The 19,344-nt window shown below is 38.5% G+C and overlaps 2 protein-coding genes across 3 annotated transcripts in view; one reads left to right on the plus strand and one right to left on the minus strand.

Annotated features, from left to right (window-relative positions):
- Positions 1 to 1,714: 1,714 nt before the first annotated feature.
- LOC140953145 (organic cation transporter protein-like) lies at positions 1,715 to 15,150 on the minus strand. The gene is made up of 9 exons (XM_073402644.1): positions 14,787 to 15,150; positions 8,375 to 8,521; positions 6,885 to 7,165; positions 5,614 to 5,859; positions 4,719 to 4,853; positions 3,821 to 3,906; positions 3,389 to 3,497; positions 2,418 to 2,490; positions 1,715 to 1,972 (listed from the first exon to the last, which is right to left on the minus strand). The coding sequence occupies exons 1-9, from the start codon at positions 15,099 to 15,101 to the stop codon at positions 1,715 to 1,717; spliced, it is 1,650 nt and encodes a 549-aa protein (XP_073258745.1). The 5' UTR covers positions 15,102 to 15,150.
- Positions 15,151 to 17,984: 2,834 nt separating this feature from the next.
- The window catches only part of LOC140952577 (translation initiation factor eIF2B subunit alpha-like), a 9,884-nt gene continuing 8,524 nt past the window's right edge, over positions 17,985 to 19,344 (plus strand). For both annotated transcript variants that reach the window (XM_073402004.1, XM_073402005.1), the window contains exons 1-3: positions 17,985 to 18,011; positions 18,110 to 18,211; positions 19,128 to 19,267. In XM_073402004.1, the coding sequence (XP_073258105.1) occupies positions 17,999 to 18,011; positions 18,110 to 18,211; positions 19,128 to 19,267 (255 nt within the window). In that variant the 5' untranslated portion in view covers positions 17,985 to 17,998. The remainder of the gene's footprint in view (positions 18,012 to 18,109; positions 18,212 to 19,127; positions 19,268 to 19,344) is intronic.

Consider the following 19,344-nt stretch of genomic DNA (forward strand, 5'->3'; position numbering starts at 1 on the left):
ACTTTTCGAAACATTGGAATTCTAAATCTGGGCTTTTTCCAAACTCTGGAATTCTAAATTTTGGCCTTTGCAAACAACGGAATTCTAAATTTTAGCTTTTTCCAAAGACTGGAATTCTTAATTTTAGCTTTTTTTAAACGTTGGTATTTCAAACTTTGGCTTTTTCAAACATTGAAATTCTAAAGTTTGCCTTTTCCAAACACTGGAATTCTAAACTTTGGCTTTTTCCAAACATTAGACGTATAAATTTTGCCTTTTTCAATCATTGGATTTTTAAATTTTGGCTTTTTCAAACAATGGAATTCTAAAGTTTTTCTTTTTTTTAAGATTGGAATTCTAAATTTTGTCTTTTCCAAACACTGGAATTCTAAACGTTGGCTTTTTCCAAACATTGGAATTCTAAATTTAGGCTTTTCCAAACATTGAAATTCTAAATATTAATTAATCAACATCGAGCTTACCTACGACCGCACAGAATGATAGCGTTCTCGAAAGTTTCCCATTAATCAGTGCCATATATTTTTTACACATATTAAAGGTCTTCTACCCATTCCGACTTAAAATATGTCCATTGCATTTTTATAAATTTCAGAAAATGTAAAGATGAAATTTTTAATAATTATAAAAAAAAAAATATTGGGCTTTGAAAAGACCAGCACAGTCTATTGCAGCCATCGAGAGATGCGTCGGAGAAATAAGAACATAGATGCTCGCTGACAAGCTCAGATTAAATGACAGTAAAACCGAGTTCTTGATTATTAGAACGAAGCAGCAACTTTCAAAGATTAGTTCATATCATCTAACCATTGGTAGTGCTACCGTTCCTCCGGTCAACTCCGCTAGGAATCTTGGAACGTGAATAGATACGAGCCTTGCCGTCCAAGATCACATTAACAAAGCGTGTAGAGCTGCTTACTTTCAGATATACAACATCAGGCACATCCGAAATTTTCTGACTAAGGATGCTACCCAAATATTGGTGCATGCCCTCGTTATTAGTGGTATTGATTATTGCAATGGTCTCTTGTAAGGCTTGCCTGTGGTTAACGTCGCCAAATTTCAGTGCTTACAGAATTCAGCGGCAAGACTTATTTCCCTTACCTCCCGTTTTCATCATATTACGCCGGTGATGAAATCCCTTCCCTGGCTCCCCCTTAAATATAGGATCTTATTCAAGGTGGCTATATTAATATTTAAGATATCGCATGGACTGTCACCTGACTATTTAAAGGAACTTGTGACAATAAAGGAGGTCTATAGATACAATCTACTATTTAACAATGGACTTCTTCTTGAATTACCACCTATAAGTCATAAAAGGCACTGGGTGATCGCTCCTATAAAATGGCAGCTCCGGCCGTATGGAACAAATTCCCGAACAACAGAACAATACAAAACGAAACTTTTAGACTTATTTTTTCAATTTATTAATGCATACATATACCACTTCAACCTTATTTATGCGCTTTTGTAATTAATGTATATTAATTCTCTAAAGTTTAATTATATTTTTTCGAGCATTTAATAATATTCATGTAGATAATTGCGCGTTGTAAATTTTTAGATTATTATTATTACTAACCTTATTAATATAATCTAAATTTAAAGAATTTTTATTCAGGGTTTGTTAAGAACAAAACCCACTGAATACAAAAAAACACTGTTGGTTTTTCGTTTAAACAAAGCTGTTACATGTCTTTTTGGGAGTTGTAATTCATAGTGTAGTATGTTCACAGTCGTTTGCTTCATTCTCTTTAACTGACATTTCAATGTTTTTTTCCTTCTTTGCGGGGATGTGTCGTCTGCAACAATAAATCTTGTAGTCCTCGTCCCACTCCTCCGCTTGCTCGACGGTCTGGGCCATGGGACTGTAAAGTGTCTCTGGGAGCCAGAGAGCCAAAATGCCTGCGAGAATCCCAAAAATTCCAAAAATCACCAGCGGTAGTGTTCTCTTCAAGAGTGGAAGGTCAGCCTTAAAAGGAAACAAAAGTAAAACTTCACTGTATTTCCTCATGAAATCCTCTGGGCCAGAGGCTTATTTGAAGTTTCGGACGAATGGAGGACGGGCGAACTATTAAAAACGTTATGTTGGCACTAATGCGCACAAAAATAGCACGCAAATCAAGAATGAGAAATCTGTAGTTTATATCCATGCTGGCCATTGATGGTTTAGTTATTTTAGTCAACGTGTAAACAATTATGCATCCGAAAAGAAAGAAGCTTGTCTTGCAATATATAATAACGATTACTAAAGCGAAAAGGGGGAATTTCATATATGCTAGTAAGTTAGTTTGTGAGTGCTTTTTCTTGAGGGGCACTTATTTGATCATGAGAGTGAGGAAAGGTAATATAGCTGCATGCGCGGTTTTAACGGAAAAACTGTAATCATGAGTTTTTGATGCAACAATGATACAAACCAGTAACACAATGAATGGTGTTATAGTGCTGCCTAAACGAGCCATCATTGAACACACACCAACGCCAGTATTCCTACAAAGAAATAACAATGATGATATTGACCTAAGGGAATAACATTGTGGAGGGTAGCGTGAGATTTCGAAGATGTACTCACTGGAAGATTAACGCTCTGAGATTCTTACCGGCTATTCTTACTGTGATTCCCATAGTGATTCTTACTAAGAATCTTACATATTCTTACTACTATTCCCGTACTGTTTCTCTCTTAGATTCTTACCAAGACTCCCGTAGTTATCCTTACTACATATTTAACAATCTCGCTTATTCTTATCAAGATTCCCGTAGTAATTCTTATTGAGATTCTTGCTTATTCTTACTAAGATTCCCTTAGTGTTTCTTACTAAGGGCGCTTTCCAAAAGTCAGAACTGGCCGGCCTGACCATGGCCAGACCAGACTTTCTGGCAATGAAATAGGCTTTTCCCAAGAGGTTAAGCTGAAAAACCATCTCCTCTGTGTATAATATTTTGGATTTGACTGATCTGGATGGTTAGTTTTGATTAAGAGTGAAATTCTCATTAAGATGGGAATGGGCTGGCCGGTCATTTCTGACAAATGGAAAGCGCCCTAAGATTCGTACGTATTCATAGTATTATTCCCTTAGTAATTCTTAGCCTCGCAGATTCTTAAAAACTTGGTTCTTACTCGCTGCTTTTTTACTGTTTATTTTGCATTGCGTGCAATGCGAAATGGGGGGTAAATGTAGGACAGATCCATTTAATTTAAATTTTATGACATCAGCAACAATTTTATAAAATTGCTTTATGTAGATTTGAAAGTCTTCTATTAGGTCTACATTTTATTTTCACTCTTACATATTTTGAAGTCAAGGATACTAAGCATTATCATGCTTCTCCGTATTCCGAACTAAAGAGCGCTTATCCTTAAATAAAGGCAATCAGGTTTACTTACCTGATGATGGTCGGATAGAGTTCCACAGTGAAGACATAAATCCCCAGGAATGTTGCCAAGATGCAGGCCTTGCCTATAATAGCCAGTATGGTAACAATAAACCGCATTCCTAACAAACAATAAACGAGATGAGTTAATTAGCACTGCTATTCTAACTTTTTGTGCTGTGTTAAATTCTGGAAGCTGATTGGTTGATTTTCGTGTGTTATTGGCATTTAATGCATGATTTTCAAACGTTAGTGAGATAGTAGCGTTTTTGGTTTTGTGATACAGAACACTGAACTTGGATATGAAAAGAGACAGAAACTTTTTGGTTGTGATTTACTGGCAAACAAATTCGGTTTCTCGCTGTCGCTGTAGATGGAATTCGAAATTCTTTATACATTAAGTCAGTTGGAACTGCTCGTCTAAAGTACGTGAACCTTTCTTTACCTTCATCAGATGGAACGGCTAGTACTAGCATTCCTGCCAGTCCTCCAAAGATCATGAAAGCAGCGTATGGAATACGACGACCATATCTGCAAAGAAGCAAACTGGTGTCACTCAGCTGGTCATTCACGAACAATCAAAGCAACAGCTGCAAATCTATAAATCTCGGAGAAATGGCATTAAATGTATGCTAAAAACACGAGTAATTCTGCTTAGCGAAAAAAATGGAGGGGGGGGAAGGAAACTGGTCCTAAACATATGAAACATGCGCAAACAGCAGAACACACAGACCCTGGAAGAATGCACGTGACTGGTGCAAAGGGAAAAATGCATCAAACCGTTTTCTCCATTCTCTTTGTAAAACGGCTCTCTACGGTTACAAAACAGACACATGTTTTTGTAAATGGACACTAGCAAGGGAATAGCAGTGGCGGATCTAGGGGGGGGCAAATACTCGGGCCCACACCTTATTCTAAAGCAAATCCAAGGCCCGCAGAGAGAGGAAAAAATATTTTCGAGGCCAGCCCCCTTCTCATCTTACGCACTGAATGAGCGTGGCCCCCACTTAGTTCAAGATCTGAATCTTCCACTGAATCGTAGGTATCAACTGCTCCAAAAAAACTATTGGTTTGGGCGGTTTTTAGTGATACTGATAAACTATTTTGAGCTAACGCAGTAACGGACCATAGGAACAACGCACATTTCGGCAAAACACCAAAACTCCTTATTACTTTTAAAAGTTTCAAGTCACAAGTCTACTTTAATTGTCGATTTTCCTTCCTCAATAAGATGTTTAGTCACTGACATGGACACTTTTTATTGTCACCGTGAAGGATTTTGTTGGCTAATTTCGATTATTTTTGCTTTGTGGAATTTTGGGTTACACTATCACAAACACTACCTTGACATTAAAAACATGAGTATCAATGCTCCGGGAATTTCAACGATGCACAAGATAAAGAAATTGAGGTACATGTCTCCTGCCAAGTTGCCCACGTTCAAGTTGATTCCAAAATACACCAAGGCGTTCACGAACCTGGAAGAAGGAGGTATAGGGAGTCACCTTAAAGCTTCGATTTAGCGCCCGGGGAGCTCACTTACTAATGGTACTTCAAGGGAAGGCGCTTATTCTCTAAATAATGGTGAGGAATTTTGAATGTCACTAGTCTGTTCAACTGTTCAACGTCGATAGCCTCAGTGTTGCTTTGACCAATAACAAAGCTTTTAGGTCAATATCTTCTTCGTCCGATACGTTATTCCGTCGATCATAGGGATTATTGTCACGTGATTTGCTTATGGCTTGATGCACTACTTGGTCTCAATATAAATGTACTCTAACAGTGCTATCACTGAAAAAGAATAGGGGCTCTTATTGTAGTAAGGGCTGTTACTTGTATAGGGGCGCGTATTGGAATGAGGGTACTTACACAATAGGGCGCGCTTAATCGAAAGATTGAATTATTGCGGTAAGCCTATTGCATTAGATTTGCTCTCAGATGAGCAACTAGTTCATTGCACCTTGAGAGGATGTAATTAAAGAAATGACTTGCGTATACATAGAGGTACCGGCACGAGAACCAGAAACTCAGTGTAGAGACTCAAAAGGATCCAAAAATTTGGAATTCTGTTGGTCAAGTCTTAAAGTGCGCTCAACATACAGGCACAAAGCATTGCAACTGAGATCGATCTCCGCCGTAGTTTTGTCCATCTGAGAAGTCATCGCAGAACTGAGTTGGCCGCTGCCGAAAGCAAGAAAGTAGTCACATGTGAAGATTTACAGTTATATACAGACCCACCAGTTAAATCCACAAATCAAAGTTCTTTTCCTAAGCCTCGGTGTTCTGATCATGTCTAGAATACCATAGGTTTTCTTAATCTGATTGCCATTCTTTTCTTCTTCTTTCTTAAACTCTTGTATGGCATGTTTGACTTGCGCTGAGTCGATATCAACTCGATTTTTCTTGGCATATTTCATTAGCAGCTCATGAGCTTCGTCCAGGCGATTCTTGGCGATCAACCAGCGAGGGGACTCTGGAATAATCCTTTGAAATAAACGAACAGAACAAAAGATGTTTGTTTACCAAGTGCAATCTTAGAATGGTTTTTGAAAATGGCCCAGGTCAATATCATTCCCAAACCTTCCCGAAAAAGCTAAATAAGGAACTTATGTTGTGCAGGTCATGGAACGCATACGTCTAGATCAGATAATGCTATATTTTCGAGTACCGGTCGGAAAGGAAGCTAAATCGTTAGGTTTTAGTTGCTGTGTTTCACACATCCTTGCATAAAAATGTAGAAAATAGCTTTTAGTTTTAAATCATTTTTTTTTATCACAGGGTGAGGTTTTATTGATCTTCCCCGACCGCTTATAACGATAAGATCAAAAGGGATAAAGGCCAGAAAGGTTAATTTGAACCTTAAATCTCTGGCGTATATTTAGTTGACGAAGTTAATTTTTTTGAGAAAAGTCTAATACACGTGTTACTTCCAGGCATTTCCCACAACCCTTGTTACTTTTCCTAGGCTTTTATTCGCCTTTTTAGAGACGAGAAAGGCACTGGAGCCGAAATACGTCCCGCAGTTGTTTCCAGGATCGTTACTGGGGACGCGCCGCTCAGCTATTGGTCAATTTTTTCCCCCGTCTCTAGCAACATACCCATAAGTCTTTGCGTATGTAAACCCGGCCCAGCTTCCTTCTCGTTTCTAAAGTGGCGAATTGCTTAAGCAGCGACAATTTCGAGCGACGCACGTCAACCGGAAGTGAGCCTTTTCCTCTTTTTAAATACCTTGACGCTACCAAGTTTGTATTGCTAAGTGTCTTTACCCTTACAGAAACGATTTGCCTAAAAATTTGTTCAAAATCGTTGCTCAAGAGCTCAAAAAGTCAACTTCCGGTCGACCTGCGTCGCTCAAAAACGTCGGCTGCTTTAACTCCCTTGTAACTTATCGAAGCCTACGGACACCTTAGGATTAAAATGATTGCGTGCTACTTATTCCGCTATATACTTCTGGTCGGGATTTCTGGTGAGCATGCATCGTAAGGGAGCAACAAGCAAAACATCCCTACCACATACAGAGAAGCAGTGGAAGTCCTGGTAGAGACACAGTCAGCATAAGATACCTCCAGTCACGAATAAGATAAGCGAGGAACGACAGGATACAAAAGCCTATGCTGACAAAAATGTTGTTTACAATCCCTGCGGTAGTACGATGGTCAATTTGTATGATCTCCATGCAGTAGACGAATCGAACGAGAAGGCAGCCGGCTGTAGCAGCTCCAGTCACGAAACGAAACAATGAGAACGATGAAAGACAGTCGGCGACGCCGGAAACTGTACCACCTACACCCTGTGGTATAAAAGATATACGTAAAACAGTCAACACCCTCTTAGCGGACACCTCTTTAAGACGGACACCTTGAGTTGGTCCTTGTCGTTCTTCAGTCATATTCTTTGACTCTCTTTAAGACGGACACCTCTTTAAAACGGACACCTAGAGTTGGTCCATGCACATTGCAGAAACGCGCCTATTGAAAAACGTCGCCTGTGAAAAGTGGGGTACCCTTAGGCTTTGCCAGCAAAATTGAGGTTTTAAAGGCTACCGCCGTTTTCGGTCTCTTATGAAATTTACAGCAAATAACAATTCTCACACTCTCAAGAGACAAAGCAGAAACAATAGGAGTAGGCTGCCATACAATGATTTCTTTTCCTCCTTTTAATTGACTCTCTATAAGACGAACACATATAGTGCCATTCACAGAGGTGTCCGCTTCTTAGCAAGTGTTGACTGTACTATAATCCTTGGATAGTACGATACCTTTAGTTAATTATATTCAAGTAAACTTCGGATAACAAGCGATCCGTTTTACGAGTGCGCCGTTATATGATTTGTGGCTAGGACCATCTCATATCTAAGAAGTGCTAGCGCAATAACTGCTGAACTTTTCCGTGCACGAACATTGATAATTTCTTTTTATGATTTGTAAAAACAACTAGAGGCCATTTTATGGATGCTTTTTCGCTGTCAGGCATGGTATCATGAGATATTAAGTGGCCGTCAAGTCGAGTCAAGGCCAATCGAAAACTTGGACAAGAATTCTGTGCATGTTAATAGTGATCCAATTTATTCAATCTTTTTTTTAGCTCACCTCGTGGTTAGTACTTTATTGTTTTTCATTTCGTTGAATATGTCTCCCCTGCTAACTGGCCACAGTTGGTGTATATATGTTACAGAATATTGGTTAATGTGAATACGTTTTTAATTTGCCGACAAGTGAAAGAGTTTGTCAAACACGAATTACGCATGTATTTTTTGTGTCACTTTGTATTGTGGACAAACGATGTTTAAACTTCATCCAATATTTATTTCATCGTAAGGATGAAAACTTTGATTCCCTCCACCCATCTTACGTGGCCTTAAAATTTGTGCACCAACTTTTGACGTCAAACAAAAAGAGTGTAAGATTACGAAGTCACCTGTTTGCTGGCATTGGCTCCAGCTATTCACGAAAAACAATTCAAACAATCACATTTCAAAAACGGTTCGTGCAATACTCACCATGATTAAGATACTGAGGAAAACTACGACCTTGCGACCAAAATGATCAGACAGTGTACTGAAGGCCACTGAACCAACCAATAGTCCTCCCATGTAAACGGACTGGGTCATAGCTTTTAGGTGCCTTCGATCGCATACTAGGTCCCACTGTGAAAGAAAATCAGAAACTAAGTTAAACACGGCAAAAAAGAAAGTTTGAGGCATATCATCATCATCGCTTCCTCGATTCAACTTTCCGGTACCTACCTTCTTTGACTCAGTTCCTTGTCAACTTAGCTGGAGGAAAAAAGGCTGCCTACGATCCACCTTTTGTACTCGCATTTTACCTAGGTAAACTGTTCACAGTCCCCTATTTTTCCGTTTAAGATCGTCGGGATCGAACACCCAGCCCTGGGTGGGATTTTTTTGAGGTTTTGTAGGAAGTCCTAGGGATTTTTTTGGGTTTTGATTTTTGTCCCATTCGATCATCCCCGTCACTTGAAATCCGCAGTACAACTCCTGGGGCATCCACCCTTATGGGTAGGAATCTTGGTTTCAATGAGAAACGCTCGATCCCGACGACCTTACGGAAAAATAGGAGACCGTGAATAGTCTACACATAAGCGTTTGTCATCGCAAGCTTTTGTTACCAAGGTAAAAATAAGTTGCTAAATATTCTGTGCATGATATTGTCTGAACAGACAGAACAACATTGCACTCAAAAACAATAATCAGAGATACCTGTACATGTACGTCGCTTCAAGCAACCATACAGAAAGTACAAATATTAGATATTGCAGTCCTTATCCCCAATTTTGGCTCGTGGTTGCACTTAATGGTTTCGCGCTCCATCTCAAGAGCTAGTGAACAAAGCCCTCGTGACTTGTTGCATATTGCAAGTACTAAATGACGATTTTGGAAGACAATCTGGGTATTTTTATTCAGCGACCAATAACAGATCTCAGTATCTACTCTGACCAATAAGAGGGCACTCAAGTCATTAAAATTAATTTGCTTCTAAAGAAACAGCTACTCGAGCCCTTAAATTTCTTGAGTTCTTTTTCTTTTCAATAACCCTTGATAAATTAAACCATATTCAAAGCAACGTAGTGGCTTAAACTTGCATCCCCAGTTCTGAATATGTTTTCGAAGTCAAGTGAAATCCAACTGATAAGTTACCTAAAGCATGTAAGCTGGGTATAAGCCTAAATATCGTCGTCTTGCGTCTCTCTTTAGGATCAGGATTCTTCGCATACTGACAACTTGTATTATCGTTTAGTGAACACTGACAAACAAAATTGTTGAGAATGGGGTATATTTTGGAGAATAAAACAATCTGCTCCCCCCCAGGCTGTACCCTTCTCTACCCCCTCCGTTCAAAATAAGGTTGTTTGTCGTTTCCTTCTTGAGCAGTAAGGGAACAACATTGTTTAGAGGGCGTGGGTGAGGTAAAGCTTTATTTGTCGCTTTAGAAGTAGATTATGTCGGCAAAACGTCAGAAATGTCCTTGCAATTGAAGTGTCTTAATTAACTAATCGGAAACTAATATTGTCACCGATTGTATTGCATATCCCAAAAAGATCAATATTGTACAAAATACGATTGTGATGTGTATACGATGCATTACTTTCGTAAAAGTATATAGGCGTGACGTTAAGCTGTTAGGGTGTTCCTCGTCTTTAACTCTCATAAAATGCGCGGCGTTGCGCTGGACAAATAGTCCAGCAGATTGTTGTGAAAATTGTGGGATTTATGGTAAAAGCATCAAATTTGGCAGAAAGGTAGAGATACATTAGGTAATTAATTTTAGCTATGGATCCACCTGGGATTCGCCCCCTAATTTGTATAATTTAAGGTAAAAATTTGACCCACTGGTTGGTTAGCATGAAAACGAGGCTCTAGTACAATATTATATTTGACATCGATTTTTAACTGTTTATAGACCGTGAATCAATAGCTGAATGGGTTTAAACAAAATTGAACTAGAAAAAAAACATTATGCATATAAATATCAATATGGTAAGCTCAAAGTGAAGGGTGAGAGACCACTGGTGTAACTAAGGACTAAAAAGCTCTGCCTGCTTGCGCCACTCCACTGTGAACGTTTTGGGTTCGTCTCTTTCAAAGATGCTTTCCAAGTAGTTCTTATACATCTTATCCATCAATATGTACAAAGCACAAGCAGTGATCTCATGGGCGTTTCAGGTGAGTGAACTTGTGACGCCTTGCTTGAGAAAGGAGTCGTCTGTTCCAGGGGTTGTTATGCCAACCTGCACTAATTGAATACAGCTTGTCTAACCACCACTCTCAGTCCAGTGTCCCAATGCCTTGAGACCGCCTCGGCAAGGTCAGTATGCAACCCTCCAAACATTATAATGATGCTTCTTTCTCCACAACTTGATGAACAGATCTGCTGAATCTTCTTGGCAAAAGCTTATTTATTTATTTTTTTTTTAGCATTTCCACGTTTTATTATTTGCCTACCGCATGTGCATTAATTTTTCATAACTGAAAATGAACTTGGAAAGGTGAAGTTATTGAGCCTTTGAATCGTTTATCATCATTGCGAAATAAGAAACTAGCAATTTATTTTCATCATACGAAAGCTTGTGAGCGTGCTGAGCCTATATGAAGTACTTCATAACTGCCAAAATAATCCTCTTTTGCCCCATTTCTTGCTGTGAAAACCTTTTTGGCTATCAATTATCATTTGTGAGCATTATTGCTTCTCATATACAATACCCTGACACGCTAACATGCAAGTTTCGAGTCAGCCTCGTTTTCATGCTAACCAACCAGTGGGTCAAATTTCTACCTTAAATTATACAAATTAGGGGGCGGATCCCAGGTGGGTCCTCAGCTAAAATTAATTACCCAACTTATCTCTACCTGTGTGCCAAATTTGATGCTTTTACCATAAATCCCACAATTCATCTAAAATTCTGCACCAATCTGCTGGACTAAAATCGAACGATAATTGACGGGGCGATTTGGAATAACTGAAGGACGGAATGGGACTAAAGCTTGGTAGAACACTTCGCTGGACTGCGCGGCTAACGTCACAAACAATGCCAGAAGCACAGGGTCGTTAGTAACTTGTCCGTAGAGCAAATTAGCAGAAATGACTTCGACAGGACTGGAACTCTTCAAGTATGTTTAATCTTCTCACGAAGTTAACTCGTAGACAACTCAAGTAATTCAAATTGAACAATGTACAAGCTCGCTTATATGTGTTCTCGATATGTTAATGTAGTTCAAATATACATTCGGCGATTCTTTCAACTCAAATGAGTTTTACAGCAGAGTAAATAACTAGATGGAAAATATATTAAAGTTAAAAAAAAAGTTAAAAAGTCGACTCAGTATTTCGCTCAAGGTTAAGTAAACACAGGTGTCATGAAAAGTCATTACGTATTCCGCGCGCTTTTCTCTTGAATACTGATTATATCACAAAGCATACATGCACAAACGCACTCAGGGGCGCATGCAGGATTTTTTTTAGGAGGGGGGTGCACTCGTCTCTTGCTCTAGTTCAACACCAATAAACCACATAGTTTTTTTTTTTTGCAGAATACCAGTTGTATTAGAAAACCGTAGGTCATATCAGGGGGGGGGGGGGGGGGCGCACCCCCTCACCCTCCACCTAGATCCGCTCCTGGGACTACACACTTAAACACACATGCAATTCCACAATCACCACCAAGGTATGCCTACTGTTATTTTACAAGTGCTATTTAAAAAAGAAGAAACTAATCATTTTTGTAAGAGAAGAAATTAACTAAATTACAACGTCCATTTGTCCATTAATTTTTGTAAACTCTTATTTTAGTGCAAATATATTTTTGTATTTCATATTTACCGTTTACTCTAACTATAAACTGTTTATGGTTGGGAGTACTTCATTCCTTCTGCAACTTCATAATTTCCCCATAAGTATTAAGATGATTAAGCAAGGGGCATTCGGAAGTTAAAATGCCGATCCAAATTTCCTTTAATGTTAGGTGAACTAGTTGTTTTCGCAACCCAAAATAATACGATTCAACACATTTCCAGAATGAATTCGAATAAGGGCAGTCCCAAAGAAATGTCTAATAGTTTCTACTTTCCTTTTGCAAAAAGAGCACAAGTTGTCTGTCCTGTACCCAATCTTAAACAACTTTGAGTTGGTAAAAAGTATAGAATTGAGTACTTTAAATTGAAAGGCTTTGACGCAAGGTTCAAGCGCGATAGAATGGGGCAAGAGAAATGCCTTTCTGAGATCGTCATTAGATAGATTAAAATCCAGCTTGAGTTTTTGTGCATAATTTTAGGAGACAAGCATTCTTTTTTATCAAAAAAGGATAATAATCTTTTGATTTCTTTTTTGCTATGTCGAAAACGCCGTCATTGATTTTAAAGGAAGGTATTACATTAAAGGTACTCGAATCCGAGCGATTAAGAACTTTTAAGTTGGTTGGTGTTGAATGTCTCATACTAGGATTCCGTATTGCTGAGATCAAAATGTAAGTCTCCTATTTTCCAGATACTAATGTCGTAATATTTCTTGTAGAAAAAGGGCTTGTCGTCTATTCTAAAGTCTCCATTATTCCAAATCACATAATGCCAATCGTTATTAAGAGCATTATCTTCTCGGAGTTCCGACCACCATTTAAGTAGTTCTAAGGGCGCTTTCCAAAAGTCAGAGCTGGCCGGCCGCACCATGGCCGGACCAGACATTTTGGCAGTGAAATAGACTTTTTCCAAGAGCAAAAACCAGCTTCTATGTGCATCATATTTAGGGTTTCACTGATCTGGATGGTTAGTTTGATTAAAAGTGAAATTCTCATTATGATGGGAATGGGCTGGCCGGTCAGTTCTCACAAATGGAAAGCGCCCTAAATAAAAGGTAGAGGTAATTTAAAGATCCTCAACATTATAATTGCATTTAAAAAGCATTTGACCTCCAGAATCTTTCAAGATGTGTTCTAGGTAGTTTTTTCACGCGCCTAAGTTGTCACTAAATAATCGTTTAAGCCAGGAAAGACGGAGAGATTTTATCAAACTTTCAATATCCACCATTTTGATGCCTCCTTCTTCGTAATTATTTATTGTTGACGCACCTGTTACTTTATCTTTACCTTTCCATAATAAACGTATATAATATGTGATTTAAATCCTTGACAATGTGTTCCGGAGTAGGTAACAAAGAGGGGGTGTAAACGATCTTTAACCCACCTTTGGTATAAGAAAATAGTTGTAGTTGTTGAACTTTGGAATAACAAATGAAATGAATAAAATAAATAAATAAATAAATAAAAACCTAACGAAGTAATTACAAAACGGAAACTGAAAAGACAAGTGTTTGAGCAGCTTCGTTTTTCCCATCTAAGGTTAATTACGATCGGAACTTCTTAATTCACTGCACGAAAAATTTGATTTACATTAAATTTACTCAGTGCAAATTTGGTGCAAAAAAGTGCAAACTTAGGTTAAATATAAGGCAAAGATGGTAAATACCGCATTTGCTCTCAAATTTACAACCCCATGTAAACAGGCAAGCAAATGCGGTATTTACCATCTTTGCTTTTGATTTACTCCTAGTTTGCAGTTTTTTGCATCATATTTGCACCGAGTAAATTTGTGTAAATCCAATTTTTCGTGCAGTCTTACTGCCAATGAATCTCGGTAAAACAAATTGAACACGGCTGAATAAACACTCATCTCTACAGAGCTTTTACGATTTGAAAGTTATTGTGTTTTAAAAGACCAAATAAATTTGAAATCTTGGGATGTAATACTGATAAAGCTGAGTTCCGTTTTAAAGATAAGAATAAAATATTGAAACTATTGAAACACTGGCTGTGACATAGAACATAGGGAAGTATACAGGGAATAGAACCACGTGTATTGCAAAAGAAATAGTCCTTATCCATTAAAGAGTAAGTAAACTCTATTTTCGGCTTTCGGTGTGTCGACGAGTTATGTACATGTATATATAACCAAGCAAGAAAAACGGAAGTTTTGCGCTGTCGTTTTGGTGTTTTCGACGGGACATTCAGCGCGCAGTGTAAATAGAACTGCAGGAAAATTATAAAATTATTCATAAAAGAATAATTTTCCAATATCCGGTAATTTGATTTCAGCTCAACCTCGATAATTGGACTCGTATACTTGGCGGCTTTTATGAGAAGGGTTATCTGAAGGTATAATTCTCAATTTAAAGGAAAATCAGAGGTGAAGTTTGGTTAGTTTTCTTATGCCATATGACCACTGTATGATAGATAGTTTCACTTCATCCTTCTATAACTCTCTTTAGAAGTACGGGAATAATTTTTCAGGTGACGATGTAAAATGTACAGAGAAGCAATTACTTAATATTCAGGTTTCTTATCAGCTTATTGTTCGAAACTGGTGAATCTAAGGGATCTTAAGTCAATTAAGAAGTACCCCTTACCTCAGTGACTGCACTAGTCAAACGATTACTGAAGTTGTAGTCGGTGCATTTTTCACAGCACGTTCCACCTTTCAGAACGGTACAAGTTTTGTTTCCCTCTGCGTTCGAAAAAGCAACGCAGGAATACTTTGGAGTGGCACCGTAAAACACTTGGACCAGATGCTGTAGTCCGATGAGAAGAGACATTACACACATAAATGCATAAAGAAGAAAGGTATATCGACCGAAGCCGCCAACCATGGCTAAAAGGTCGTCGAATTCATAAGATTTTTTCGGCTTAGAACTCTGCATTTCGCCCTCTTTTACGCCCGACATGATGACTTCCTTGGTTTTTCACCTGAAGACAACGAAAGACGACGCAATCTAGCGCAACCACGTCACAGGGCTTTTCCCTTAAAATATGGGTGGGACGGTAAAATGTCACCTTTTCCCACCCCACCCATTTTTTAAAGGAAAAGCCCTGGGGACGAGGTTGGATCTAGCGCTGATGGCTACGATCTCATTCCCAGAGTCCGCGTTGCTTTGTCCAGCGGAACGGGCAACAGGGACCTCTGGGATAATCCGTTTCAACTCGAGTTTTCATTGGTTGACCATCTGAGCATGAGCAGTAGAACCAGGAGTCAAAAGGTAAATATAAATGGAGGGAAAGACAGCACCCAACGGGTTGTCAAGTTGTTATTAAGCATGGTAAATCAAATATTTTGCTCTTGAACGCGAATCGGCAAAGCCTTGAAAGGAAGGGGAGTTTACTTATTCTTCCTAAACGCAAGCGATATCGGCTTCAGCAACAAGGTACACAAGATAACGCTTTAGCTCAATCAAATCCGTCTGCGGAAACAAACATTTACATGCAAAGGAGTCCTCGATAAAGACTGTCCGGTCTATGTGATTGTAAGGTTTGTAAATTAAATAAAACAAGCTGATGCGAAGCATTTTTCGTACACTTTGCTCTGACTACTGGTGAAGAAATGTCAGCGAGATGCCCATTTCAAAGTGGCTTGATATCCCAACGTTTGGAAAGGAATTGAGAAACGTGGACTTTAAGTAGAGAAGAGTGCGTTGGTTTGTTATTTTCTTTTTCATTTTGTTAACTTCTCTTTGTAATGGAAATGATTAACCATAGCAAAATTTGGCATTGTTTAGAAATATTGGCTTTCGGTTATTTAGTTTTTAAAAGAGAAGTATAATTACAAACACACTGTGAAGTTGATAATTTTTCAAGTTAATTAGTATTTTAAGTCCAATGAAAGTTCAGTTATCTTCTGAAGCAATACAAGCTGCAGCGAAACTTTGCAAGAAGTCTGCTCTTGATAAAATATTGAGAACACAGGTGGTTCTACAGGTTTGCATCCTTTACAGAGTCACTTTATAGACATTCTGGCGTCTTTTTGTCCCGATAATGTCATGTATTATTTTGTTATTCTGAATTTCTAGAAAGTTCTCTTCGGATTTCCTAGCTGAAAGGCTATTGATCCAAAAATTATAGGGATCAAAACTAACCTTTTCGAAAATTTCAGCTAGAAAAAAGGCTCCCGAAAATTCTAGGTGACCTTTTTAGGGTAAAAATCCGTTAAAAATGGGCAATTTTACCCTTTCTTAGATGTTCGAAAATCCTAGGAGAGGCAGGCAAGCAAGAAATTTTACAATAAATGTTCCGAAAATTCTAGATCTCAAATTGTCTTCCGAACAGATATTTTCCCGAAAATTGACGTTGGGTGCCCCTGAGCATTCTTGTCTCAGATCATGACTTAAAGTACGAGGTATATTAGGTGTGTAGGGTGCTTTTCTAGGGTCACGCCATAAAGAATTAAATTGTTTTTTATCAGTTTGATTCCATGCAATATTGTACGCCCATTCGACTTAAGCAGGACCCAAAAATTTCGAAGAATTATAGCATGTCTCATTTTGCTAGTATTGAAAGTTCATGCATTTAAAAAAAGGTGTGTGTTTTTTTTTTAAAGAAAATCTCCTTTTTGACATGATAGAGTAGGTTTAAGACAATAATTAAGAATCAATACTTAAGCAAACTAACGTTTTGGAAACCTGTTCACCACCGGAGTTTAGTTTTCTAAAAAGCTTTAACAGAACTATCTTTAACAGAACTGACTATCTGACTATTTCTTGAGACCGGACTTGGGTTTAGCTTGGTTACGGTTCTCCATAAAACGAGAAATTAGGCATTTTCAAGGCATTTTCAAGGCATTTTCACGTCGTAGTCGCGCAGTGACGGAAAAGAAATGTACAAAAAAAGTGTGATACATGTGCAAAGTTGTTGTTTTGCTAATCATGCAAACCTATTCCCCAATGGCCTTTACGGTGAGGGCTCCGCTCGAAAGGGGTACCTTGTTCAGGCTTCAGGTATATTAAAGGGTAGCGGGTTTCACTTGTTGAAGTATATGAAAGGATAGGGAAACCTGTCATTTAGGTCGGTAAAATAGCCCAAAAGGGCTAACAGATGCATTATATGACTGTGAAATCATGTCGAGAAAAAGTTATTGTTTTGTGATTTTATCATATTTTAAAGACCTTGCATTTACAGCAGTTAAAAAATAAAAGGTATACGAAGAAAGGGGTACCTTTTCTGTCAAAAATGGTATCTAAAAGGGTAAGGGGTTGGACAATTTTGGGGCGGAGCCTCCACGAATGAAACTTTGTTGGTATTCCCCCCCCCCCCCCCCCCCGGGAGCTGATCAGTTTTCTTTTTTCGGCGGAAATGAGAACAGCAACAGCCCTCCTCACGTTTTAAGCAGCGACGTTTTTAAGCGACGTACGTCAACCCGACGTGGGATTTTTGTATTCTTCAGCAGTGATTTTGAACACCTTTTATAGCAAATCGTCTCTAAATTACTAGTAAAGACACTTAGCAATACCAATTTGGTAGCGTTATACAGGCTTATCAAAAGAGAAAAAGGGTCAATTCTGGCTGCAATGACTGCAATGACTCGAAGACGCGATGATTTTTGACACGACCAAGACGCCACCGACGATCGACAGCTACGAGGAGGACAACAACAACAACAAGGCACAGAATCCTTAAATTTATACTGACATAGCGAATTACATAGCGATCTTCTTTAAACATTTTTACCCCAGTCCCCCTTCCCTTTCCTCGCAAAATTATTTCATGAGCCCACGAAATCTCTGCGGCTTACTTTTTTTAGGAGGTTGTCCATTATGTATGATGTATTGTTATCTAAAAGAAGGAAGACAACATGGAGGACGAAGGTACGTGTACGCATTGTTGTGCAAAATTAAGTCAATATTTCGAGGTAAACGAATAAAGTATCATTGTTGTAACGTGCAGCTTGTATTTTGATCTTAAGAGGCTGTAGAGTTCTTCAAAAAATGCATGGAAGACGATCCTGGGATGTCGACGGCAGTAGCAGCCATTCACACGTTGCTAGAGTTCATGAACCAAAACTCAGGTTTGAATAACGCAACATTAGCTTGATAATTCCACTTCGTGTCGTTTTTCTTTAATTGTTTTTGTTTAAGGATCAGTTTGAATCTAAACATAAGGCGTGACTGTCCCCACGAGGTTCCGTAATCAAAACAAACTTCTCAATGCAACAAAAAAAGCAACAGTCCTCCCACCCTCCCTTCCCCCATGTACCGGTTGTTCAAACGTTGGATACAGGGTTATCCACTGAAGAAATCACTATCCAACAGATACGTGTTTAGGAAACCAACTAGGTTATCTCCTGGATAGAGATGTACAAAGAAATTTACATTAAAATCCTGCTACTGAGAACCTGGCCCCAGTTGTCCAAATGTTGGATAGCGCTACTGTCCAGTGGCTAAGTATAAGGGAAACCGATTGCACTGTGCACTGGATAGAGATTTATCCAGTAGATAGTGCTATCCACCTTTTGAACAACTGGGGCCTGGATTTTAATATTTAATATTTGCATAAATAAGCTTGCATGAAAATTTAATCACAGAAGTAAATACTAGAAATACATTATTTTCTCAAATTGAACTCGCATATCTGGAATGGGGGTCCTATCATTTTCTTTCTTTCTTTCCTTTCTTTTTTCTTTGTGTCATTGTCCTGTTTTATCCAGACTTAATAAAGGGTATGGCAAAGAATGTTATAATTATTATTATTATCTACATTCAAGTATGAACTTGATTGTACATAAGTTGGTGGGCGTTAGGATGTTGGTCAGAAGTTTTCAAGCAAGTGAGTGATACTGTAAAATAAAACTGATATTGTGGTTACTTGGTATTAGGCTCATAAAAGAAAATGCCGCTGTTCCATAGGTTTACTGCAAAAATATGCACCAGCATTGCTGTTATTTTTTGTTTATTTATTTAATATTTATCTATTCTTTTGTTCAGCTGAGACCCTTTCAGAGCTAAGAGAAAATCTGAAGGCAGTGATTGAAGCCTTGTCGAAAGCAGAAGGCTCTGTTACATCCATTTCTTCAGGCTGTGAATTATTCCTCAGATTCATAACTCTTGCCTCACTGGACAACCCAGTATGTAACCCACTACTGTATAAAGCTGTATATGTAATAACATGTAGTTAACTTGATCCTGGTAGGGGTATAGCCAA

The sequence above is a fragment of the Porites lutea genome, chromosome 11, assembly GCF_958299795.1.
Source record: "Porites lutea chromosome 11, jaPorLute2.1, whole genome shotgun sequence".
NCBI lineage: Eukaryota > Metazoa > Cnidaria > Anthozoa > Scleractinia > Poritidae > Porites > Porites lutea.